The sequence below is a fragment of the Biomphalaria glabrata genome, chromosome 1 (assembly GCF_947242115.1).
Source record: "Biomphalaria glabrata chromosome 1, xgBioGlab47.1, whole genome shotgun sequence".
In the NCBI taxonomy this organism is placed as follows: domain Eukaryota; kingdom Metazoa; phylum Mollusca; class Gastropoda; family Planorbidae; genus Biomphalaria; species Biomphalaria glabrata.
In genome coordinates this window covers 15,950,716-15,978,704 of record NC_074711.1, presented here as the reverse complement: position 1 = coordinate 15,978,704, position 27,989 = coordinate 15,950,716, and the positions used below count along the sequence as shown (strand labels likewise).

Below are 27,989 nucleotides of genomic sequence, written 5' to 3'. Positions count from 1 at the left end.
TTTTTTGTATATGGTTAATTTAACCGCTGCGATTGTAACTATGCCATACACTACATTTCCTAGATTTAATTTTCACATTTTACATCCACAAGCAGGGGAAATAGAGATTGGTGAGTCATTGAATGAATCAGGGTCCTGTAAATATAATATAGATAAAGTTAAGTCCTAAACTTGTTACACTTTTTGAAATTACAAACAAATCTCAGTCCCAGATTATGCAACTAAACCCAACAGAACTCTTCTTATGTTAAACAAACGAATTCATAGATTAAGTTACTTTTAAATCCCAGTCAATATTGTCATTGTTGTTTCTGATCTCCCCTGATGTCGCAGATGATTGCGATAACGTTATTGGAAAAATCGTGTATTCAAAATTAATATTTAAATTCGATTCATCCCCTGTCGCTATTGGGATGAGGACTGGAGGTATAAATGACGTAATTTGGGCATCACTTGGTAGCAAATCACCCAGTAGCGTTCAGTTTGAGCTTTCGGTAAGTAATCCAAGTTGGTTTGTGTGAAGTTATTTCGTGGATGATGCGGCAAAGTGAACTCAATCCAACGGAAACATCAAAATTAATAATAACAAAGAATCGCAATTTTTGCCGTTAAGCGATAATAGGAAAGTGGAAGCTAACATAGCTTCTTGTCTTAGACAAAATTAACATTTGTAAATGCACTCATTAAGTCCGTAGCTCGTATCAGCCTAAAAATTGCACAATTTGTTAGATATTAATTCAATGTTGCTGCGGATCTATTCGTATAGTTTATTAAAAATTGCCGACATTTCTTTAAAAGAGAAGATAATTACTTCCTACGCGTATCCATTGGTTAGTCTAGTCGTACATGTTTGGTAGAGACGTCAAATACTGTTTCAAGTTACATGTATTTGTTTTCCAGTCTGATTCTGGCATCCCGTCCCAAGTTCTAATAGCACTTGGGAAGAATAAACACTTGTAAGAATTTGTCAGAAGCGAATCTATATATATAATTCTCGTCTTCCCTCAAGAGTTTGGGCGAGAAGAAGAAGTAAATGAAAGATCACTCTCTTATATCTGCAATTTTTTTTAGTTTTCAAAAGATTTTAATAATTTCCGGATATTTCCATGACTTTTTTGAATATTTTGTTATAAGTTATGGTTTAATTTAATAATTTACACCTAGAATAATCGGGTGTCCTTTTAAAGTCCGGGGAACACTGCGGTCAGATAGGGGCCTAAGGCCGTATGCTAGTCGACTAGTCTAATACATTTCATAATTTATGCAAATTTAGCATATCTAAATAGGTTTTAATTTTATGTTCCTTTTTGTAAGTCAATCTAAGCAAAATGGATACTATATACTTCTATACATAATTCAGGAGGCACCTAATTGTCTTATTGCCACATCTATAAAGTGAATTAAGTTTAAAAAGTCTAGGATAACAGTTGCTAACGTCCAGATCATCAACTCTACAACAGCGACAAAAGTTAGCCTTCCTAGAGATAAAAACAAGCTGTGTTCTCCTTTTGCAGATTTATCAACCATTTAAACAATTGGAATATTCAATCAGTTTGAATAACTCAAAATAATCAATAAAAAAAATGACCAATGGGTTGAGAATGGCTGCCAGGTCACGTGGTATGCGCCTTTGGAAGTCCTCTTGATTGTCCAGGGTTAGAACCCTGCCTGCTGGGGAAGGTTTGGGCTAGAACCCTGCCCGCTGTGGAAGGTTTGGGCTAGGATTCTGAAGAAACATCTGAAAAGTATAATTCATAAAAAAAAAATAATTAATGAAGAATAGTAGAGTTCATTGAGCATGTTGTTGTTTTTGAAGCTGACAAGCTCATTTAGTAACCTTTCCAATTTCTACACCAGATTAAGGAACTAGGGTATTTTTTTTTTCTGCCAAATAAATAACCGGGTGTGCAAGGAAGTAGGTTCAAGTCTGTCAGTTTGTTATAGTTGGGAAATTCATGTAGCAATATCTCATTATTTTAGAGTATGATTTACTTTTTTGTTTATTTCACCACATTAACTTATATGTTGTGGCATTATTATTTTAGAGTATGATTTACTTTTTTGTTTATTTCACCACATTAACTTATATGTTGTGGCATTATTAGTTTAGAGTATGATTTACTTTTTTGTTTATTTCACCACATTAACTTATATGTTGTGGCATTATTATTTTAGAGTATGATTTACTTTTTTGTTTATTTCACCACATTAACTTATATGTTGTGGCATTATTATTTTAGAGTATGATTTACTTTTTTGTTTATTTCACCACATTAACTTATATGTTGTGGCATTATTATTTTAGAGTATGATTTACTTTTTTGTTTATTTCACCACATTAACTTATATGTTGTGGCATTATTATTTTAGAGTATGATTTACTTTTTTGTTTATTTCACCACATTAACTTATATGTTGTGGCATTATTATTTTAGAGTATGATTTACTTTTTTGTTTATTTCACCACATTAACTTATATGTTGTGGCATTATTATTTTAGAGTATGATTTACTTTTTTGTTTATTTCACCACATTAACTTATATGTTGTGGCATTATTATTTTAGAGTATGATTTACTTTTTTGTTTATTTCACCACATTAACTTATATGTTGTGGCATTATTATTTTAGAGTATGATTTACGTTTTTGTTTATTTCACCACATTAACTTATATGTTGTGGCATTATTAGTTTAGAATCTTACATAATTTATCACATTAAACATTTGGCAAACATCTGGGTACGAAATAGATTTGTTTTATTACTATTGAATGCACAAAGCTTCCAGATACGTCAATGGGTGGCCCGGAGGTGGAGGGGAGTATGGGTTCGGGCAGGCCAATAAATGAGGTTGGACCAAGGAGCTCTGAGCATGCTATAAGCATGAAGGTAGCGCTATGTAAGAGCTATAATTTCTCATTTGTGGACCAGTGGGGGGGGGGGGGTATCTGGGAGAAGGTTTTCCGTGGTGCCTTTGGGCGCTCACTAAGCACAACTCTGCTCGATTGTCGAACCTCGAGTCCCCTTCATAGGTAGCCAAGCCAAGTTTAAGTGTACTTAGCCTCTCGACCACGCTTATTTATTTATTACGAATAACTTAAAAAGACTTAAAGCTAGAGTTTGAAATTTTGTTTTACAAGTTATATCATAAAGGCAAAGATTTCAAATTGCTATAGTAACAATTCTATTGAGGATATATATGGCTTCCATTTACATTTACATTCGATTTATTTTCAATTTTATATATCTATATTATATTGTTCTGTCCTGCTAGTTGTCAAGCAAGACAAAAATGGCTCAAAATTTGATGTTCCTGGCGTGCGCCTTGGCTGTGGCAACTGGCTTGTATATAGACAGCACAGCCTACAAATCTCCTTCATTATACAACCAGAAAACTGACTACTCGAGTCAAGGAGTATGTGAGTATAATAAAAGGGCCAAAAGAATTATCCCCCTTACAAATGAGTCAAATTATGCAAAACTATAGCCAGACATTATTGTTACAAGAAATAAAGTCAATATTGAATTTAATATTTGGTAAATCATAACTCCAGACACAAAAGAAATATTTAGACTTTATTAAGTTTATTACTTATTTTATGTTTGTGTCGAGTTTTTTTTTTTAGAATTGCAACATTTGTATGATTTAATATTCAATTTAATTGTATTCTGATGCTTACCAAACTGGCAGATTCTTCTAGTGTTACATTGAATTGACAAGATATCGTTAAGTTGTTAGTTCCTTCAAGTTTCTTATTGGCTCTTTGTAGCGTTGCTGGTTCCTGTTAATCTGTTACTGTTTGGCTATCAGACAGTATTAATACTAACAGAATTTGATTGTGTGATATTTCTTTGCAATCTGTTGCATTGCTGGAGTGCAATACATTTTTTCAAAACCTTTATTAGCTCCCTTTGTCTGTCTGTCTGCGTGGATTATGTCACACCTTTTTTTTTTCTCTCACTTCCCATTCTTAAATCAAGTTGGAATTTCGCCTAATTATGTATTATCGAAAACAACATATATATTTATGAAGTAAAAAATTAATTCTTAAATTAGTGGTAATTAATTTTTTTGTTTTACATAAAAAGAGTGGTGTAAATCTTGCAACGGAACGTTGGTCTCAAGTTTTGTTTAAAAAAAAATATTTTTCTTGTTTGTGACTAAGTATGAATAAACTAAACTTCGATTTCCAATAAAAATGTAGTGCCACTTCAGTGCAGTCTAATAAAAACGTACAAATGTGTGCATTACATTGGGAGATGGGGTTAAAATTAATAATACTAATATTTCGACTCTCAAAAAGCCCTTCACGATGTTGAGGTTGAATAAATTTACATAAAATACAGACCGTTAATTTTTTTTTTCATCTTTCTAGATCCCTGCAATTCAGCTCTTGAAGGCACGGTGTATCCTATACCATATTTCTATGAAGGATACTTCATCTGCACCAATGGTGAATCTCTTTATAGATCATGCACAGAAGGAAAGGTCTACGACTCAAGTATATGTAAATACAGTAGCCACAATAACTACGGTGAATATCTCTTTTTTTTGTCTTAAAAATTGTATCTTTTTTTTTTTACTTTTTCTTTTCTTTCTACAAAGTTTATATCACATCACTCTGTCTGTCTGCCTGTCTGGTGGAAGATATTATACGTTATTTCTCTCACCCACAATCTCCGATCAAGGTGAAATCTTGCGCAATTATTTCTTGTTCCTGACAAAACAAGAATCAATAAAAAAAATTAACAAATTATTTAATTAACTCTAGATAATTAATTACTTGGTATCGAACAAGGGCAAGAAATCGTAGTAGACAGGTATGGTAGTACAAGTTCAATTAGTCTCCTTGAAGAGGCTTGAGCCCTGTGTTCAATTCAAGTAGTATATTTTTAGGCATTGAAAAAGCTATCAGCTACCTTTTACGCAGATACCTCATTCTTCCCCCCCCCCCGCCCACTTCTCAACTGGTCCAGACAAGTGATAGGATCAAAGCGTATTGAGACTAAAAGTATGAAAGTACTCTGAACAAAAACAATTGGTAAAATATTTCTAATCGCACAGATTTATTGTTATTAGTCTAGAGTCTAGATCTATTAAAACTTAATTATTTGACTAATCCAAACTATTTGATACAATGACAACATAAGCTTTTTTTTAAAGTATTTTTTTTTTGCTTTTTTTTTGTTATTATATTTGAAATTAACTTTTACTTTTGTAAAAAATAAATGGACTTTAAATTATAAATATATATTTTAAAAATGTAACTATTATTTTTAATATTAACAGATAATCCTACTCAACCTACTGATGCACCAACAGACAGTACTACCCAACCTACTGATACACCAACAGATAATCCTACCCAGCCTACTGATGTCCCAACAGATAATCCTACCCAGTCTACAGACGTCCCAACAGATAATCCTACCCAACCTACTGATGTTTCCACAGATATTCCTACCCAACCTACTGATGCACCAACAGATAATCCTACCCAACCTACTGATGATCCCACAGAATATTCTACCCAACCTACTGATGTCCCAACAGATAATCCTACCCAACCTACAGACGTCCCAACAGATAATCCTACACAACCCACAGACGTCCCAACAGATAATCCTACCCAGCCTACTGATGTCCCAACAGATAATCCTACCCAGCCTACTGATGTCCCAACTGATAACCCCACACAACCTACTGATGTCCCAACAGAAAACCCCACACAACCTACTGATGTCCCAACAGATAATCCTACCCAGCCTACTGATGTCCGAACAGAAAACCCCACACAACCTACTGATGTCCCAACAGATAATCCTACCCAGCCTACTGATGTCCCTTCAAACACCAATCAGCCTACTTACCATTTCAATAATGATGCTTCGTACGGTGTTTGTAAGTATACTTCTATCATTGATCTATCACATATGCTCTTCTCATACAGAAAAGTATACTCACTCAAATTTAGTTTATATTACATCTACTTTAAACGAAAACCTGAGTGTAGATCGAAAATTTAAATAACAATTGTTAATGCTTTACAATAACCAAAATCGACATAAACAACTTGTTCAACCTGCTTACACCCTGTCCGCGATCTTCGACGTCATATTCTACCGTATTTCCACGTATGTCTTGCCGTATGGCCTCAGACAGACGTTTGTCTTATTTCTCTAGTCTAGAAAGTGACGTCTAGTTGGACACTGTGCTGCCCAGGTACGTTACTTGATCGGCAACATGAAGGATGTGGTCATTCACTTGGAGCTAAGTTAGTTCCGTTTGAGGACTACTGGAGCATGACTTCCGTTTTTTCTGAGGTTGACAGGCCAAACAAGGCAGCAGCCTAAGCAAGTTCATTGACGTAGTGTGCAAGAAGGACGCAATCCTCCGCATCAAGAATGGGAGCGTACGTTTCAATCCCTGACGTCGGTGTGTAACGTGATGGAGATGCACCCAAGCAGACTTCGTCTCAGTTGATTGAGCTCCTAAAAAGATTGCGGAGAGTATTTGGGGCACTTAACCCTGCTTTACATCATTCTCTATCTAAAATTGAGCTAATAGGTGGGCCCTACCCGAGATAGTTAAAATAAGTGTTAAAATGGTATTTTAAATTATTTAGGATTGGCATTTTTCGGATGTATTTATTAGGAACTTAAAGTATCTAGCACCAAATTTCTCCCAATTTGTTTTCGTTATTCTATATTGATTCTTTTTTTTCACCTTTTGATGAACAAAGAGAATGTCTATTTTGTGTGTGTGTGCGTGTGGCGGCGATGATTGCTCAAAAGAAGTAACATCACAGGTGACATACAAGTCTCGGAGTAAGGTGTTGAAAGAATAAACAACAATGTCGTCAAGTCAACATAGTAGCACGAGAGTATTGCTAAACACGGTCACAATGAAGAACTTAAGTTTTGACCGTAACGACATGATTAGTATGCTCTAGGACGTCATTTTAGTCAATGACGTCATCTTCGTCTTTGCCATCGTTTCGCCCTCATGGCTAGCGCTATTACTTTTTTTTTGTTTCTTTAAATATTTTCTTGTACTATTTTTTTTTTAGTTTTATAATTTTATCTAACTTCAACTTTTAAAATACAGTCAACGATTGCATAATACATATTTCTAAAAATTATGAAGAAACAGACCAAAATGAAACATAATTTCAAGCCTTTAAAAATAGAAAATTGAAAAATAGATAATAAATAACAACAAAATGGGTGCAAGTTATTGTACAATGTTAAGGAATATTACAGTCCTATAAAAATGGAAAGATTGTGGATTACGCATTATCTGACACAGTCAAAAACTAATGCTCATGTAATAGACCAAACATTTACTTTTATCCTAACTAAAAAAAAAGTTTGAACATTTCGGAAATGGAGAGAGGACAATACGAATAGCCCAGTACTTCTTCAGCTGTTCCCTAGATCTTGAATGTTTCAAGTTGGAACAGTCATTTTCTACCAGAGAACTGCCTCATAACGCGTAGAACAAACTATGAACTTTTCTAAACATAGATTGAGGTAGTATGCTCCACTAGTTCACAGAGACGCTTGTTGGATTGTTCCCAGGCTATTTAATGTTTATTTTGGCCAGAACCTCCCAATTTTGCAGTTTCAAAGGGAAACAAAACGTCCGTGTTTGAACGAGCTCTGTAATATACTTTTATCGTATAACTCTTAGTATCTGATAGGCTGAATTGAACGGCCCGCTCCGACTCGCTCTTTTTTCTTTCTCTCTCCCTCTTCCTCTTTATAGCTACCTTATCTGCCTCTCTCTCACTCTCTCTCTCTATCTTATTCTCTCTCTTTACCTCATAATATCTTCCCTACCTCTTTTTTTTTTACCCTGCGCATCGCAACGCTCTACCACTTAGACCTATATCTTGAATTAAAACGATGCGCTTTATCTTCTCTCTCTCTGTTTCTCTTTCTCTGTAACTCTTTCTGTCTCTCTTTGTCTCTCTCTGTCTCTCTTTCGCTGTCTCTCTCTCTTTCTCTCTCCGTCTCTCTTTCTCTGTCTCTCTCTATCTCTCTCCTTCTCTCTCCCACTAGAATTCCTATTTTTACACCCTAGGCATTGTAGTACTCGTCCACATATACTTTAGACTGAACTGGACCATCCCCGCCCCGCTTACACAAACACGCAAACAGAAACATAATTTCTAATCGAAACTTTCCAACCCCCCCCTCCTTTTTAAAATCGCGTACAATTTCTCAATTTTCTTCGGCATGTCAATTCTATAAAGAAAAATTTAATAGGCTTTGTGGCATAACCCATAAAACGCACACAAAATCTCTCTCCAAAGCTTACACACACGCGCGCAGGCGCCGGCACACGCACACACACACTCACAGAGTTTGAATAGCCGACCATAGATCGTTGGTGTACTGAGAAAAAAAATGAAAATATGAATTTAGTTTAGTTTGTTCCCTTTTTAAATGTTCACAAAAGTGACTTATGCACCGACTTTGTATTTCCTAGTTAAGGAAAAAGAATGAAAATTGGGTTTCATAAAGTCTATTTTATGCTATTAAACAGTTTTCTTTTGGTTAATAACAGATACGGACTGTAAGACTGTAAGACAACGTGTCCAAAGATTCTTTAATAATCAGAAGAACGAATCTTTGGTATTTCGAAAATGCATATTTAATTAGAAAATGATCAAGGTATGTTGTAATATCAACATATTTTTCTTTTTTTTATATATAATTCACTAGATCCCTGCAATGCAGGTCTTGAAGGCACGGTGTATCCTATACCATATTTCTATGAAGGCTACTTCATCTGTACCAATGGTGAATCAATTTATAGATCTTGTGCACAAGGCGAGGTCTATGACTCTGAAATATGTGAATATATAAGCCAGAACAACTATGGTAAACTATTTTTTTATAGTACATCTTTATAATTTTTTTTTTCAAATCTTTAATATTTTTCCTATAGAGGCTATTTTTTAAACTACAATTAATAAAAAGAAATCCTCTTTATAATATAAATTGCGGATACTATACATACATTATTTAAAATAAAACATTTACAGTTCGTATTGTTTTTATTTAATAGGCTCATCGGAAACAAACCCTCCCCAACCTACTGGCGCCCCAACAGATAATCCTACCCAACCCACAGACGTTCCAACAGATAATCCTACCCAACCTACTGATGTCCCAACAGATAATCCTACCCAACCTACTGATGTCCCAACAGATAATCCTACCCAACCTACTGATGTCCCAACAGATAATCCTACCCAACCTACTGATGTTCCAACAGATAATCCTACACAACCTACTGATGTTCCAACAGATAATCCTACACAACCTACTGATGTTCCCACAGATAATCCTACCCAACCTACTGATGTTCCAACAGATAATCCTACACAACCTACTGATGTTCCAACAGATAATCCTACACAACCTACTGATGGTACAACAGATAATCCTACACATTCTACTGATGTCCCAACAGATAATCCTACACAACCTACTGACGTTCCCACAGATAATCCCAACACTAACCAGCCTGTTTATCCTTACAACAAAGATGCTTCCTACGGTGTTTGTAAGTATCATTCAATCATTTCATTTCTCTATTCAGAACATTTCATTGACCTTTAATTGAATACAAAGTTTAGATTATTATTTTATAATAAGTTCCAATGTGAAGGATACAAACTATGATGCAGTGTTTACTTTATAATACATCTTTTTTGAGTAAGAACTTAAAATAAATCTATACTTTAACAAATTTGTAATAACTCAACCAAAATCAACAGAGATTTCAACTGGCCTACATCTTGTGTTCCAACACTTCCGTGTACGCCCATCTTCATGGAAACATTGTACTATAATTGCTAGAAACTTACTATAATCTTAAGTATTGAAATATTGTAACATTAAGAATTTTTCACGCATTGTTGTTGTATTATGATAATGATGCCAAATTAAGGCATTCGGGTCGAATACGGCCCTTGATGCATTACAATTCGGCCCCCTTTAAACCTTGTCAGCAGTACAAAGCAACAGAAAATCGGTTATATTGGAATTAACACTTCTTTATTGTACGGCTTGTAGCTCGTGATTCGGGGAAGTATTTGACTATAATGCCGTAAAGATTATCACTTAATAAAACATAATAAAAGTATGTTGGCATGTTATTTTATCAATGTTTTGTTCTGTCTTCAATAGATCCCTGCAATGCAGGTCTTGAAGGCACGGTGTATCCTATACCATATTTCTATGAAGGCTACTTCGTCTGTACCAATGGTGAATCTCTTTATAGATCTTGTGCACAAGGCGAGATCTATGACTCTGAAATATGTGAATATATAGGCCAGAACAACTATGGTAAACTATTTTTTTATAGTACATCTTTATAATTTTTTTTTCAAATCTTTAATATTTTTCCTATAGAGGCTATTTTTTAAACTACAATTAATAAAAAGAAATCATCTTTATAATATAAATTGCGGATACTATACATACATTATTTAAAATAAAACATTTACAGTTCGTATTGTTTTTATTTAATAGGCTCATCGGAAACAAACCCTCCCCAACCTACTGGCGCCCCAACAGATAATCCTACCCAACCCACAGACGTTCCAACAGATAATCCTACCCAACCTACTGATGTCCCAACAGATAATCCTACCCAACCTACTGATGTCCCAACAGATAATCCTACCCAACCTACTGATGTTCTAACAGATAATCCTACACAACCTACTGATGTTCCCACAGATAATCCCAACACTAACCAGCCTGTTTATCCTTACAACAAAGATGCTTCCTACGGTGTTTGTAAGTATCATTCAATCATTTCATTTCTCTATTCAGAACATTTTATTGACCTTTAATTGAATACAAAGTTTAGATTATTATTTTATAATAAGTTCCAATGTGAAGTATACAAACTATGATGTAGTGTTTACTTTATATTACATCTTTTTTGATTAAGAACTTAAAAGAAATCTATACTTTAACTAATTTGTAATAACTCAACCAAAAATCAACAAGAGATTTCAACTGGCCTACATCTTGTGTTCCATCACTTCAGTGTACGCCCATCTTCATGGAAACATTGTATTATAATTACTAGAAACTTACTATCCTCTTAAGTATTGAAATATTGTAACATTAAGAATTTTTCACGCTTTGTTGTTGTATTATAACAATGATGCCAAATTAAGGCATTCGGGTTGAATACGGCTCTTGATACATTACAATTCGGCCCCCTTTAAACCTTGTCACCGGTAGAAAGCAACAGAAAATCGGTTATATTGGAATTAACACTTCTTTATTGTACGGCTTGTAGCTCGTGATTCGGGGAAGTATTTGACTGTAATGCCGTAAAGATTATCACTTAATAAAACATAATAAAAGTATGTTGGCATGTTATTTTATCAATGTTTTGTTCTGTCTTCAATAGATCCCTGCAATGCAGCTCTTGAAGGCACGGTGTATCCTATACCATATTTCTATGAAGGCTACTTCGTCTGTACCAATGGTGAATCTCTTTATAGATCTTGTGCACAAGGCGAGGTCTATGACTCTGAAATATGTGAATATATAGGCCAGAACAACTATGGTAAACTGTTTTTTTTTATAGTACATCTTTATAATTTTTTTTCAAATCTTAACTATTTTTCCTATAGAGGCTATTTTTTAAACTACAATTAATAAAAAGAAATCATCTTTATAATATAAATTGCGGATACTATACATACATTATTTAAAATAAAACATTTACAGTTCGTATTTTTTTCATTTAATAGGCTCATCAGAAACAAACCCTCCCCAACCTACTGGCGCCCCAACAGATAATCCTACCCAACCCACAGACGTTCCAACAGATAATCCTACCCAGCCTACTGATGTCCCAACAGATAATCCTACCCAACCTACTGATGTCCCAACAGATAATCCTACACAACCAACTGACGTCCCAACAGATAATCCTACCCAACCTACTGATGTCCCAACAGAAAATCCTACCCAACCTACTGATGTTCCAACAGATAATCCTACACAACCTACTGATGTTCCTACAGATAATCCCAACACTAACCAGCCTGTTTATCCTTACAACAAAGATGCTTCCTACGGTGTTTGTAAGTATCATTCAATCATTTCATTTCTCTATTCAGAACATTTCATTGACCTTTAATTGAATACAAAGTTTAGATTATTATTTTATAAGTTCCAATGTGAAGGATACAAACTATGATGCAGTGTTTACTTTATATTACATCTTTTTTGAGTAAGAACTTAAAAGAAATCTGAAATCTATACTTTAACTAATTTGTAATAACTCAACCAAAATCAACAGAGATTTAAACTGGCCTACATCTTGTGTTCCAACACTTCCGTGTACGCCCATCTTCATGGAAACATTGTACTATAATTGCTAGAAACTTACTATAATCTTAAGTATTGAAATATTGTAACATTTAGAATTTTTCACGCATTGTTGTTGTATTATGATAATGATGCCAAATTAAGGCATTCGGGTCGAATACGGCCCTTGATGCATTACAATTCGGCCCCCTTTAAACCTTGTCAGCAGTACAAAGCAACAGAAAATCGGTTATATTGGAATTAACACTTCTTTATTGTACGGCTTGTAGCTCGTGATTCGTGGAAGTATTTGACTGTAATGCCGTAAAGATTATCACTTAATAAAACATAATAAAAGTATGTTGGCATGTTATTTTATCAATGTTTTGTTCTGTCTTCAATAGATCCCTGCAATGCAGGTCTTGAAGGCACGGTGTATCCTATACCATATTTCTATGAAGGCTACTTCGTCTGTACCAATGGTGAATCTCTTTATAGATCTTGTGCACAAGGCGAGATCTATGACTCTGAAATATGTGAATATATAGGCCAGAACAACTATGGTAAACTATTTTTTATAGTACATCTTTATAATTTTTTTTTTCAAATCTTTAATATTTTTCCTATAGAGGCTATTTTTTAAACTACAATTAATAAAAAGAAATCATCTTTATAATATAAATTGCGGATACTATACATACATTATTTAAAATAAAACATTTACAGTTCGTATTGTTTTCATTTAATAGGCTCATCAGAAACAAATACTCCCCAACCTACTGGCGCCCCAACAGATAATCCTACCCAACCCACAGACGTTCCAACAGATAATCCTACACAACCTACTGATGTCCCAACAGATAATCCTACCCAACCTACTGATGTCCCAACAGATAATCCTACCCAACCTACTGATGTTCCAACAGATAATCCTACACAACCTACTGATGTTCCCACAGATAATCCCAACACTAACCAGCCTGTTTATCCTTACAACAAAGATGCTTCCTACGGTGTTTGTAAGTATCATTCAATAATTTCATTTCTCTATTCAGAACATTTCATTGACCTTTAATTGAATACAAAGTTTAGATTATTATTTTATAATAAGTTCCAATGTGAAGGATACAAACTATGATGTAGTGTTTACTTTATATTACATCTTTTTTGAGTAAGAACTTAAAAGAAATCTATACTTTAACTAATTTGTAATAACTCAACCAAAATCAACAAGAGATTTCAACTGGCCTACATCTTGTGTTCCATCACTTCAGTGTACGCCCATCTTCATGGAAACATTGTATTATAATTACTAGAAACTTACTATCCTCTTAAGTATTGAAATATTGTAACATTAAGAATTTTTCACGCTTTGTTGTTGTATTATAACAATGATGCCAAATTAAGGCATTCGGGTTGAATACGGCTCTTGATACATTACAATTCGGCCCCCTTTAAACCTTGTCAGCGGTAGAAAGCAACAGAAAATCGGTTATATTGGAATTAACACTTCTTTATTTTACGGCTTGTAGCTCGTGATTCGGGGAAGTATTTGACTGTAATGCCGTAAAGATTATCACTTAATAAAACATGATAAAAGTATGTTGGCATGTTATTTTATCAATGTTTTGTTCTGTCTTCAATAGATCCCTGCAATGCAGGTCTTGAAGGCACGGTGTATCCTATACCATATTTCTATGAAGGCTACTTCGTCTGTACCAATGGTGAATCTCTTTATAGATCTTGTGCACAAGGCGAGGTCTATGACTCTGAAATATGTGAATATATTAGCTACAATAAATACGGTAAACTAGTGTTTTATTCTTCCAGTGGAAATCTTTCTAAATTGGTTTAGAAATCTTAAAAATTAGTGTTATAAAGTCTAATGGTAATCTTTAATATATTTTTGTTTATAATGTTTTCAACAACTGTCAATTACTTTGAAAGTTTATTTTTTATTTTAGTTGCTTCTACACTATATATAAAATATTTATTAATTTAAAATATGCAATTCATATTTTCTTTTACTAATAGGTTCATCGGAAACTAACTCTCCCCAGTCTACTGACGCCCCAACAGATAATCCTACCCAACCCACATACGTTCCAACAGATAATCCTACCCAGCCTACTGATGTTTTAACAGACATTCCTACCCAACCTTCTGACGCCCCAACAGACACTCCCACCCAACCTACAGATGCCCCAACAGACAGTCCCACCCAACCTACCGATGCCCCAACAGATAGTCCCACCCAACCTACTGAAGCTCCAACAAAAAGCAACAAATATTACAACAATGCTGCTGCTTTCGGACCAGGTGTTTGTATGTAACATTTTATTTATTTACATTTTATAGGCTAACATCTTCAGCAATTAATTTCTTCATTTCTCATGAACTCACATAGACGCCCATGGCAACGTGATGAGATATTATAATCTATAATCGGTTTTATAATAATAATAATAATAATCTTTATTGTCTGTGAGGAAATTGTCTTACAATTTGTGCATTACACCAAACAGAAGATAGTAACTATGAAAAAATATGTACATTCATACCTGACTCACTCATAATTTGCATACGAAAAGATTTTATATCAATTGTTTCTATTTAATGATTTGATTGCCAGGGATACAAAAGAGTGTTTGTGTCTATTTGTCTTTGCTATCGGTGTCTTGCCTCTTTTTTGTGATGGTAAAATCACAAAATCCTGACCCAAAGGGTGATTTCTTATTTCTAGAATCTTTTTTGCTTTTTTATGGATGTTTGTCTCAAACAGCTGCCCAAATGGGATTTGTTTTTTACCAATGACTTTGCCAGCAGCATTTAGGATTCTACGGAGTTTATTTTTATTTCTAATGCTCAGATTGTCATACCAGGCAGTGATATTAAAACTTAAAATATTGCAGATTTGAGCGTGATAAAAAATAGCCAAAGCCTTTTCACTAATTGTGAACGAGGACAGTTTTCTCAGTAATCGTAATCTTAGCTGCCCTTTTTTGCTGATATAATCAGTATTTGCAGTAAAATTTAGTTTATTGTCTAGGATAGTGCCAAGGTATTTAAAACTTTGCACTATTTCAATAGTTTCTCCAGCTACAGAAACAATATCATTTTCTTTCTTTTCCCTACGAAAATCTATTATCAATTCTTTTGTTGTTTTTTTTTACATTTAATAATAATAAAATTATATTTACAGTACTTTTCAATGTCAATTTACGTGACATAAGTGTATAAAATATGTAAGCCTGAATAGGCCAATGTAACATTAACCTCTTTAATGTTTAGGTCTAGCTTTTTATGAAAAGCAACAGAAACAATATCAGATTAAACAATACTGAAACTTCATCTATCAACTAGATCTGTAGTTATATAGTTGACGAAAACTGCAAATCCAATACACTATACAAAAATTAATAATTTCATTGCAATAATAGTTGTACATAGTTGGAATAATAGTTGGGAGACAGATTCACATGACAGAGTATCATTGCGTCGCGCTGTAAAAACTGCCGCTAAAAATACAAATTATGAAAAGGGGTTTAGTGGCTACAAATGGATCTGTAAAGTTTTAGAGTGTACGATAGAGATACATTCACTAGATTTTATAGCGTCTTTCAGTCTCGAAGCGACTGTTGATTATCTGATACATAGAATATCGGAATGAGCTGCAACGTAGCTGCACCTACCAAGATATATTCTCATCATTTTCTTTCGTAACTTTGTAGTTTTGGAAATATGGCTCAAATGTCGACTTAAAATAAACGTTTTATGCTACAGCAACATAGTCCTTTTTTTTTTTTTTGGTCAACGTATTCAACACATCACTTGAACCTCTGCAGCGACACTTTGTAGAATATCCATAAATAGACTACATGTTTATATATATATTGCAAACATAAAATTCTACTTTTTAAATTGAAGATCTAATTCAGTTTGGTTTACAATAGGGTAGATGATTCTTTCTCTTGCATCGAATATATATTTTAGATATGTTATACATTTTATGTTTATATATTAAATTTTCCAATCCTTATCTCAATAGATCCCTGCAATGCAGCTCTTGAAGGCACGGTGTATGCTATACCATATTTCTATGAAGGCTACTTCATCTGTACTAAAGGGGAATCTCTCTATAGATCTTGTTCAGAAGGCTATCCCTACGGCTCAAGTATATGTAAATACAGTAGCAAAAATAACTATGGTAATAATTTTTAGATACTTTAGACCTTATTTCTTTGTTGTATCACCTAGACTATTTTTCTAAATTTGTTTACACTTTTGTTACCAACTTTTTAAAAACTTTAGTCATTTAACATTTTGAATCTACTTGAGATTTTCATGCTCTCTGTTTACATTTTGTGATCTTTTATTTGAAGTTACAGACGTAGAAAAAGTAAAAACATTTGATAAAGTTTTAAAACATGTGAAGTTTTTCAATACAGCCGTATCTAGTACACCAGATACACCAAGCATGGTAGTTTTTGGATTTCTCTTTGTTAATGACAATCTCTAATACTGATTTCTGACCAAAGGCTAATTTAAAAATGGCATTATTTGAAATAAACATTGATATGTATTGTATGTATTTGCATGTTTAGCTGTAGGTTCAACTACCCCAACCTACAAGAAGCTGTCTCAGTCTACTTACGGTCCAAAATACAGCAAGCCAAGCCAACCATCGTACACTTCTAAGAAAGACTATACCACAGCTAAGCCTAAACCTGGTTATGTCCCTGGCATTTGTAAGTTTTCTTCAACTACTTATATTTCTGTACATCACCTGCAACATTGTTTTTTTTGGATCGTAGATTATAAATAGTTCAAATAAGACTTTAGGACATAGTCGCCCAGTAGAACAAAGTGCACAATCATTTTTGCAAATATTTGAGTGAAACAGTTTTCATTTAAGAAGAAGTGTCACAAGAGTTGGCCTCAACTGTTCGTGTGGCTGGAAATGTAACCTCTACCCAAAAAAACAACAACACACTATTCCAAGCTGAATTGAATATAAAAGCTAAAAATAACTTTTTCGGGTATTAAGCTAAAGTCAAATAAAAGCAACCAGTTGCTTAAGCAATACCTATATTCTGTTTACTTTGGTGTTGCCCCTCTCACCTTAAGTCCCGTCTGGGCAGCATTGTCATCTGACCCAATACAATTGTAAGATAAGAAAGTATAAAGTAAAGGTCCCCTTTCAGACCTTGCATTCTATACGGCAGATGATGTAAAGATCATCTGTTTCTGTGACCCACGGTTAACGAGGGTGCCATGTGGCCAGCACAACGACCTTTACTTTTCCCCAACTAATGTCAGGTGCCCATTAGAGGCGCCCAAAGATCCCGACATTAAAAATCTATGACCTCCAATTCGGAAGGAAATCGCTTTACAGTTCAGCCACAGCGCCTCCAAGATAAGGAAGTGCAGATAGGAATAAAGTAACAATTTGTTGTCTTAAAAATGTTTTCGTTGAAAAAAACAACAACACAGTCTGTTGATATATATATAAGACATGTTGTTATATATTTGTCTTAATTTTTTCCACCTCCATAGATCCCTGCAATGCAGCCCTTGAAGGTACAGTGTATGCTATACCATATTTCTCTGAAGGCTACTTTATCTGTACCAAAGGGGAATCTCTCTATAGATCTTGTTCAGAAGGCTACGTCTACGGCTCAAGTATATGTAAAACTACGAAGTCTAGTAGCTCTGGTTAGTCATTTCTACAAACCTGATATGCTATAGTTGTGGGCCTACCAATGGCTAAAGTTTTACTAACGGCCAAGATTAAAATAATCATAATATAATGTGATTACATGTTTACAGTAGGCTATTACAGAGATTTCTCGCTCAACGGGTTCGCTTAATACGACTCGATGTTATGAAGGGCTTGACAACTGACCAATTATTTTTGTTATAGGCATACAACGAGTTAACAACGCCGCTCGACCGATAATTTTTATAATTACATATTATACTGCTGTATATGTCATCAACTTATTTATGTTAATATAAAAAAGGTGGCCTTGTACGATGGATTGACTGTGACAAAATATCCTTTTATCGACCCCCACCCTACCCGAAAAGGCGATAGGCCTTTGGGCGGTTGCACCCCTCACCACCCCCTCTGGCCACCTCTGAATATAACAATGTTTTGCAAGCGTTTTTGATTCTACCATTAATTAAAATGTAAACAGATAATGTCAGGAATATAATGTCAAGTTTATTTGGTAAAACAAATATTTTCAAATTTATGAAAAACAATAAAATATTTTTTTATATCAAACTATACGAAAAAGCTGGTGTACAGTGTACACTTTAACACGATTAGTACTGTGTATGCAAATACTGTACATAGGTAAAGAAAACAGATACCAAAAAAAATAAAATTCCAAGCCCAATGTGTCCAGACTTATTTAACGACAGATTAACTTTAAAGTTGTTTAAAAGGAAAATCGGAACCCCGTCTTTATGCCATCTCTACCTGTATAAAAATTAAGATTTTATTTAAAGTCAATATACAATAAATTTAAACAAACCAATTCGTAACATTTTTTTTTTAAATTTTTGTCATTTAGTAGTCTTATCAGCCCCAACATACAGCCACCCCTCTCAACCTGCTAATGTAGTAGCCAGTAGTCCTAGTGCTTGACCATTACACTCTATTTATAGATACTTTTTACCTACACCTTGAGCTATCCTTTAGTCTGTTAGACCGCTGTGGCGCGATGCAAGATTAGTCGACCTTCTTTCTCCATTCCTCTGTGTCTTTAGATCGAACCTCTTTCAATGGCAGGCTCGTTCATTCTTTTATGTTGTCTTCCCAGCGCGTTCTCTGCCTGTCTCTTCCTCTGTTTCCTGGTACTATTCCCTGGGAGCGCATCATTCTGATATTGGTGCCTAGTGCTAAGACCTTTGTCTTTCCATATTATTTTAAGTTTTAAAAGTGCTGTTGTGGACTGTGCAAAATTCGGGCCAGTAGTTCAGGTTTCGTTCCCTCATCTGAGACAATAGCTCCGAGGTATTTGAAACTACTGACACTAGTCAGCTCTTCGCCTCCAATACTGACGACCCTTTCAAATCCCTGTTGGATATTGATTTTATATTTATAGATCCACTGAAACATTATCTCTATCGATGTGAAGTTTCTGCTAGATTTAATTTGACCAGAAAAAAAAAATGTCTACTTAAAATGTACTTTACTATCAAATATCTCTACAGACCTCCCGACTCTATATATTTCATATCCTAATATCTCTTGTGCATCACAGCAATTATTTTTACATCTACACTCTACGCATTTCACATTTCGATTGCCCGCATCTTTGATCATAATTGTCTTTGGCCTGATACATATAAACATAATTTGTCGAGACATGTGCCATTTGCATCCAAGCCAAATGTCTAATAAAGAAAGGGGGAGTATCGCGTTGATCATTTAGATTGAGTAGAAGTATTTTATCGTATGCCTTTATTTCCCACCCAGATTTAAAATTACATGATGGAAAAAAAACAACAACCTTAGACGTCCTTAGTATGAAATAAACCCTCGCAAATAGTTGATATTTTTTAAAAACTTTTCCAAATATATATATATAAAATTAAATATCCACAAGCAGTCTACAAATCATCAATCATGGCTTTTGTGGCTTTTATTATGGCAGTTTTTAAAAAAGATACCCGTATACATGTATGTTCGTTTTACAAACTCTAAGAGGCGGATGGATTAACTATTTCTGGCATTGGACTGGAGTTCCATTTAAGCATACACTTGAAATGTGTAGTTTTCATTTTACTGAATTCTGGAAAAAAAAGGAAACAATTTTCATTTCTTTAAGATAAATAAATAGAAAGTTTAAAAAAAAAAGACTTTAAAAACAATGTGTTTGTATGGCACATCGTTCATGCTATTTTCTCACAGTAACTGTTCGTCTTTCAAAATAAAATAGTTTCAAATGATTGATTTCTTTTGCCTTTGTATTTGTTTTTTTGTTTTTTATAACTATACAACGCACAAAGTTCATCAATATCTAATTAATCTCAAACACAAACTTTGTTTTTTTTCAGCTTCTCCTCAGGACAAGAAATCTCCTGGCACCAACAACAACTATCCCCAGGCATCACCCTACCCAAAATATTGAGAGATCACCATTTATTTAAAAATAAAATGTAAGTAGTTGTCAACACAATATGCCACTTGTGACCTTTTCGTTCTATTGGTATTACCTGACCCCCTCCCCCTTTTTCCAAGTAGATACTTAACAGTAAAACAACAGGCTTCAAATCTTCAACTCGATTGATTTCAACTTCAAACTGGGTTTTGTTTTGTTTTCTAATTTCTTACTAGCTGATTGAAAGTTTTTGTATTCAAGACTTAGGAGGACGTCAAGTCACCATTTTTAGCTCTTGTCTCTGGAAGTATTTGTATTCAAGACTTAGGAGGACTTCAAGTCACCATTTTTAGCTCTTGTCTCTGGAAGTTTTTGTATTCAAGACTTAGGAGGACGTCAAGTCACCATTTTTAGCTCATGTCTCTGGAAGTATTTGTATTCAAGACTTAGGAGGACGTCAAGTCACCATTTTTAGCTCTTGTCTCTGGAAGTATTTGTATTCAAGACTTAGGAGGACGTCAAGTCACCATTTTTAGCTCTTGTCTCTGGAAGTATTTGTATTCAAGACTTAGGAGGACGTCAATTCACCATTTTTAGCTCTTGTCTCTGGAAGTATTTGTATTCAAGTCGAGGAGGTCAAGTCACCATTTTTAGCTCTTGTCTCTGGAAGTATTTGTATTCAAGACTTAGGATGACGTCAAGTCACCATTTTTAGCTCTTGTCTCTGAAAGTATTTGTATTCAAGACTTAGGAGGACGTCAAGTCACCATTTTTAGCTCTTGTCTCTGGAAGTATTTGTATTCAAGACTTAGGATGACGTCAAGTCACCATTTTTAGCTCTTGTCTCTGAAAGTATTTGTATTCAAGACTTAGGAGGACGTCAAGTCACCATTTTTAGCTCTTGTCTCTGAAAGTATTTGTATTCAAGACTTAGGAGGACGTCAAGTCACCATTTTTAGCTCTTGTCTCTGGAAGTATTTGTATTCAAGACGAGGAGGTCAAGTCACCATTTTTAGCTCTTGTCTCTGGAAGTATTTGTATTCAAGACGAGGAGGTCAAGTCACCATTTTTAGCTCTTGTCTCTGGAAGTATTTGTATTCAAGACTTGTCACTGGAACTATTAAGGCCTATTTATTGAGTTTAATAATAAAATATTTGAGTTTTTTTTTCCTTCTCCTGAGTTCTCATTATCGAGTTGGAGGGTTCATATTACTATATCAGAGATGGACTGCGCAGTGGTTCCTAGATCAGACATCCCTACATTTTTGTTTCTATACGGGGTATTTCGCGGCTATTGCCTTGTTCGGAACTACAGACAGAGTATGCTAGAAAATTCTGCATTCTCTGGCTACAGTCAACAAGGGCAAATTTCACTAGTACCGATTCCGGAACATTCCTCATTCTGTTGGGGCTAGTAAGAAAGCTAAAGTATGGATAAGTATTTAGCTGTTGAATGTCTAACCTAGAACATTGAAGGAGATCACTTTCCTCTAGAATTTAAGGACACGGCCCTAAAGAATAGGTGGCATTTGTTTAGACAGCTAGAGACTATTGGCAGGTATAATGTCGTAACTCATGAGCCATTCCACATTTACTGGACAGCTCTATCTCAACAGCTTCATTTCATAGATAGAACATTTTTATACGAAACAAAATCAAGATAGTTTTTAATGAAGGATTTACTTAATTTTTTTTCATAGGTCTCACCAGCCACATGAGGAGGCACAAAACCCCAGTGCAAAGCCCTCAGACCCCTGGATGAAAAAAGTGGTCATCATCGAACCAGGAAGTTTGAAGGCATACGTAGGACAAGGGAAAGCATTCAGTTATTTTACAGATCAAGGCCAGTTATCTTTCGTATATTAGATCAAGGTTAATAAGACGATGAGAAGTTTAGAACTGAGCGGTAATACAACAATGAAATCAGTTGAGGAAGTATTTGATAGTTCTCTTCTAGAATCAAAGCCAAGCAGAATCTTAATATCGATCTATGCGATAAACAGAAGCGTTCTATATTTAGTGAGCCTTGACCAAAACCTTCAATATTGTGTGCTCCCTTTGCAGGGACATAATTCAATGAAACAAACAGAGAGCATGCGTTTTCACACAAACTCGTAAGCCGCACCTTTGTCGCCAGACAATACGGCAAACTTGTAAACTACGCGATTCTCAACAACAAAAAAAAAAAAGCACGCAAAGATAACAAATTGATAACAAGAAGAAATTGGAAATGTTTTTAAAATTTCTACAAAAGTATTCATAACAAGTGCATTTTTACTTTTTAAGTCACATTATTTTGTTTTGGTAGGTAAACATACAAAAATGCACACCGAAAATCGATGTTGAATTCCATAGAATTTCTAGATCATGATATGTTTGTGACATCAAAGTAAAAGAAAACAAAAAACAAAACAAATAGCTGTATTTTCTGTCAATCTCATGCCACATCTGGAGGAAGAGTGGAAGGGGAGGTAGTACATCATTCAGATCGAAGAAGAAAGACAACTCTTACAGTCAAGATGATTCGATAAAATTATCTCCCAGACATCTGAAGTTTTATGACCATTAGAAAACATTCCAAATAATGATAATGTCGGTATTTATTTTAATGTTCTCTACAGAGAATGTACATTATAGTTGGTGTAAGCCTGTGACAGCTAAACTAGTTTGAACTGTACCGAAACGGACCACAACCCCCTACTTTGAAACAATGAGTTTATAAAGACTATTACTTAGTACCATAGTGATCACAATGTAAATATTTGAGCATATACCGTGTTGGTGGGTTCGAATCCTGGTGAAGACTGGGATTTTAAATTTTAAATTGTGTGTGAGTCCACCTATCTCTAATGGGTAGGGCACATTAGTTTGAGAAAAGTAAAGGTGGTAGGACGTTGTACTGGCCACATAAAACCCTTGTTAACCGTGGGCAAAGAAACAAATGACCCTTACATCATCTGTACCATAGATCACAAGGTCTAAAACGGGAACTTTACATACATACTTATTTATTAGCTATTCTCTTTATTTATTTCTTCTTTTTTTTTTCATTATCCGTGGACTTTTAGTATTGCTAATGACAAGAAAGCGAGAGTGCTACGTTAAAGACCAACTGAAGAGGTTTTGGGGTCAGACGCGGAAACCGGTGTAATACTTTTTTTTAGTTTCATAATGCTTAAAAAAACATACATACGAAATATTAGACATATATTCTTTGTAATTATTTAGATATAAGCAATTTAATGTGCGTTTTAGGGACTATTAAATTTCACAATCTCGAAGCCATTCGAGATCAGTATTTCCCAGACAACCAAGGTCGATGACGTAGTTTAAGGGAAATTAGGTCAAATTTTTCAGTTTATGGCTTAGCGTATTTCCCTATTCCTGTTTACAGGAATGCCAGTTTCTGAAAACAAAGGCGACTAAAACACACCAATTTATAAAAAGTGGATGTTAGAGTTGGGGAAATTAGGTCAAATGACGCAATTTATTGCTTTGCATGTTAGATCTACTGTTTGTCGGCTTATTCTTGGTCTAGTACCGCGCGCCTCAATTCGTTTTAGTCAAGTTACGCAATTTATGGCTTATGTTACTGCTTCAGGCGTATTCTAGTTCTACATCTACTGTTTTTGATAAAGAGCTAGATCTTCTTTTCTCAGATCATTAATGATGTATGAAGTAGACCTAAATTTAATTAGATGAAGTCTAGATCTAGGAATAGTAGTAGGCCTATTGGATATTTAGAGATTAGACCTATCTATATAGATCTATGTAGACTGAACCGATCGAGGTGCTGGGCCTAGATCTAGAAAAACAAAGTTTAAAATTATATACTCTATCTATACACTGAATAGTGATTATTAACCTATAGCCGTCCCTAAATAGGCCAGATATGGGGAAAAAACAACATTAATTACAATGTTGAGCTCATTCAATGTAGTTATTGTAGTACACGATTATATTTAGTTTGAATCTTTAGAGTCACAACCTCGTACAACACTAGCAAATAGCTTTAACCTTAACCTAGACTTAAAGGTAGTCTGATTTAGATCTACTAGATCTAAATTTCTAAAAACAGGCAAAAATTAGAACTAGATCTACCAATTCTATATTATTATTAATATACGAAATATGGATTTTGTTACACTCTTACTTAAATAGTTCCATAAATCTATATGTAAAAATTGAATTTTCATTTATCTCACAAATAGAATCATTAGATAGTTAAGTTAGCAAGTTAATCTGTAACTGTAACAAAGTTTTAAATTGTGTTTAGACTATAAATAGAAGAGATTATCCTACTGGAAAAGGAGTTGTTTTTGTTTTCTTTTCTCTGGGAAGTGGAAAATAAATTGTGACATCAATATAATATTCAGTAATGCATATAGGCTACTGTTGATGTAGTTATGCAACTCATTTTATTAAATTTTAGTAACCCAATTATTGCCAGTTAATCACTGAATATATATATTTTATTGTATTAAAAAATGCAGAGCTATTCATAATTTAAAGTGTTAAATAAATAAGGCTGGCAGTCGAGTCGAAAGATTAATGAGGAATGCAGTATTTTCCATGGCTACGCAGCCCTAGCTGGTGGTCAATTTAAATGTTCTTTACGACGTCTACGTCTTCCCTCGGCAGTGGATTTTCTTTTGGCCTCTAATGAGTAATATCTATTCCACCTTGCAATTTCTAATAAGTAGCATCATTCGAAGAATGAGATCCAACTCTTATTTTTTTTAAATGTAACCCCTGTACAGATCAAGTCATCATTGCAATAGACATTCAAAACTGCAATAACATAGAAATGATCAAAATTTCAATACGTTTCGAAACGCAGAAAGTTGTGTGGTTTGCGCTCCGAACTGTCTTCTCTGTGGTCTCAGGTTCAAACATTGACCACTGCCATTAACTAACATCCTGCTGGAGTTTTGGGCTATGACATAATAATATTAAATCCTGATTCGAAGCTTTGTCTAAACCTAGCAAGTGAAAAGGAACATACTAAAATAATGTTGTGTGTATAATGAAGAACTCTATTAAAATGTGATTTTGTATTTACATTTATTGGTATTTATTATATACAATAAAATTGTAGAATGTTTCTGTGATTTGTTTCAAAATAGAAACAGGGAATATTAACTCTTCTTGTATTTCCAAAATGATGAAAGATCCATCTAGTAAACTTGTCTGTATGCCACATGTCATATGTTTTCTGTAAAATAGATTTTTAAAAATTTATTTATTAACATTTATACTTAATTATGTATACATATATATAGAACTAGTGGTTTTATATATATATATATATATATATATCTTATATGTTATACTGATTATCTGATCTAACATAAACATCTAACTCTTATTGTTCTTAATAATAATAAATTACTTAGGTTGCAAAGTTCGCAAAGTAAAGTTAATTTGATCGTAATCTTGTACTTAGTAAAGATTGAATAAAATTCAAAGTCGAATTTTTTTAAAATACAAAAGCTTAATTTCCACTTATTTTCCTTATTCCCACCCAGACTAGGCCCTGCGCAATCAGTTTCACATAAGGCCCCGCAATCGTTAGGACCGACCCTGTTTAAGTTAAAGACATGTCACATATTTAATATTACCAATATAAATGATGACTTATTATTTTTTAGGTCTAAGGTCTAGCCTTATTAATAAGTATAGTAAGGGCTAGTAGAGGGCTATATTAGAATTAGATCTTTTTTATAAATATATTCTATAGATTTAGCTTAGGCTTTAGGTTTAGTCCTTGACTAATATAATATAATATTTATTTATAAATATCTATGAATAATCTTTATGCTAGGACACTACTCATTAGGTCTTACTACTCTTACAATTAGATCTAGTACTATTACAGAGATATACAAATTCAAGCATTAAAAAATGTTGGCGATTGGGCTTAGACTTAACATAGATCACAGAGAGGGTAGTCTAGATTACTCTAGATCTACTTAAATCTACTAGTTTATAAACTATTACTCTAGTGTCTCTAGTATAAGTATTAAACTCTATTAGTATTACTACAAGTCAAAGTCAAGTATTATTATTATATAAACTAGATCTAGTGAGTGACTAGTAAAAGTGTTAGAAGGCCTAGCTAGAATTAGATCTAAAATCTAGAAATAGATAGATCTATCCATTTAGTTTTGTTATAATAAAAATTATAATAGACTTATACTTTTAGTATACTAGTATAGTACTATAGTTTATTATTATAATTTATAGTAGATCTAGAATCTACTACTATCTAGATCTAGTCATATTAATTAAGTGACTGTCTACCCCCTAGCCTAGTAGTCTAAGTCAAGTCTAAGAGTCTAAGTCTAAGTCCCTAAGTACTCTAAGTAGTCTAGTCCTCTCTATTAATCTATCAGATCTATAATAATTATATTAATTAAATAGTCTGCTCTATAATATATTTAGAAAAAGTAGAAGACTATCTTCAGGGCATTTTGGTGCATTCCATGATAAGTATCATTTAAAAATTTTTGACAGCTAGATTTAGATAAGTATATCATCTGAATCGCTATCAATAACGTATCCAGCCATGTCTATTTTTATTTACATTTTCTCAGTCCATTACAAGACGTCACTTCCGGTTTCGGCCATTGAAGCTGATTTTCAAATCTCGTTATTTTTTCCACTTTCAAATTACTTTTTCTAATATAAATACGCTTTTCTAAAATCTCAAAATTTTAGGAACTAACTTTGATGCTATCTACTGTCTGAATCAATCGCTATCTCAATTTCGAAAAAAACCTCTTCAGTTGGTCTTTAAGGATGGCTGCCTGGTCGTGCGGTTTGCACGCTGGACTGTCGTTCGGACTTATCGATGGTCCCGGGTTCAAACCCTGCCCGCTCCCATCCCCCGCCGTCCTGCGGGAGGTTTGGACTAGGAAGTAATTATCTTCAACTCTGAAGGAACATCCGAAATAAGTAAAACATTTTACAAACATTTTTACAAGTATTAGAAATGACATAAAGCTTGACTGCTACATCTTCTGTCTATTAAATATTGCAGAAGACAAGAAAGCCAGGCTGCTACATCGAATATTTTAGATGACAAAGAAAGCTTGACTGCTACATCTTCTGTCTTTAAAGTATTGCAGAAGACAAGAAAGCTTGACTGCTACATCTTCTGTCTATTAAATATTGCAGAAGACAAGAAAGCTAGGTTGCTACATCATGTGTCTATAAAATATTGCAGATGACAAGAAAGCTAGGTTGCTACATCTTGTGTCTATAAAATATTGCAGATGACAAGAAAGCTAGGTTGCTACATCTTGTGTCTATAAAATATTGCAGATGACAAGAAAGCTAGGTTGCTACATCTTGTGTCTATAAAATATTGCAGAAGACAAGAAAGCTAGGTTGCTACATCTTCTGTCTATTAAATATTGCAGAAGACAAGAAAGCTAGGTTGCTACATCATGTGTCTATAAAATATTGCAGATGACAAGAAAGCTAGGTTGCTACATCTTGTGTCTATAAAATATTGCAG

At 34.1% G+C, this 27,989-nt stretch overlaps 1 protein-coding gene across 1 annotated transcript; it reads left to right on the top strand.

The window, feature by feature from the left end:
• Positions 1 to 408: 408 nt before the first annotated feature.
• Positions 409 to 20,521, top strand: LOC106070828 (cell surface glycoprotein 1-like). Its single transcript, XM_056018551.1, has 16 exons — positions 409 to 494; positions 3,274 to 3,418; positions 4,376 to 4,534; positions 5,290 to 5,901; positions 10,203 to 10,361; positions 10,548 to 10,817; positions 11,446 to 11,604; positions 11,792 to 12,127; positions 12,758 to 12,916; positions 13,103 to 13,372; positions 14,000 to 14,158; positions 14,388 to 14,678; positions 16,402 to 16,560; positions 16,958 to 17,101; positions 17,910 to 18,068; positions 20,424 to 20,521. The coding sequence occupies exons 1-16, from the start codon at positions 414 to 416 to the stop codon at positions 20,495 to 20,497; spliced, it is 3,336 nt and encodes a 1,111-aa protein (XP_055874526.1). The 5' UTR covers positions 409 to 413; the 3' UTR covers positions 20,498 to 20,521.
• Positions 20,522 to 27,989: the final 7,468 nt, after the last annotated feature.

What these genes read in the sequence shown, in the direction of transcription:
- LOC106070828 (XM_056018551.1), top strand. Translation starts at nt 414, where the DNA reads ATGAGGACTGGAGGTATAAATGACGTAATTTGGGCATCACTTGGTAGC. An exon ending in TATAGGCCAGAACAACTATG is followed by an intron (nt 10,362 to 10,547) that starts GTAAACTATTTT and finishes TTTATTTAATAG; the next exon opens with GCTCATCGGAAACAAACCCT. An exon ending in AGATGCTTCCTACGGTGTTT is followed by an intron (nt 10,818 to 11,445) that starts GTAAGTATCATT and finishes TGTCTTCAATAG; the next exon opens with ATCCCTGCAATGCAGCTCTT.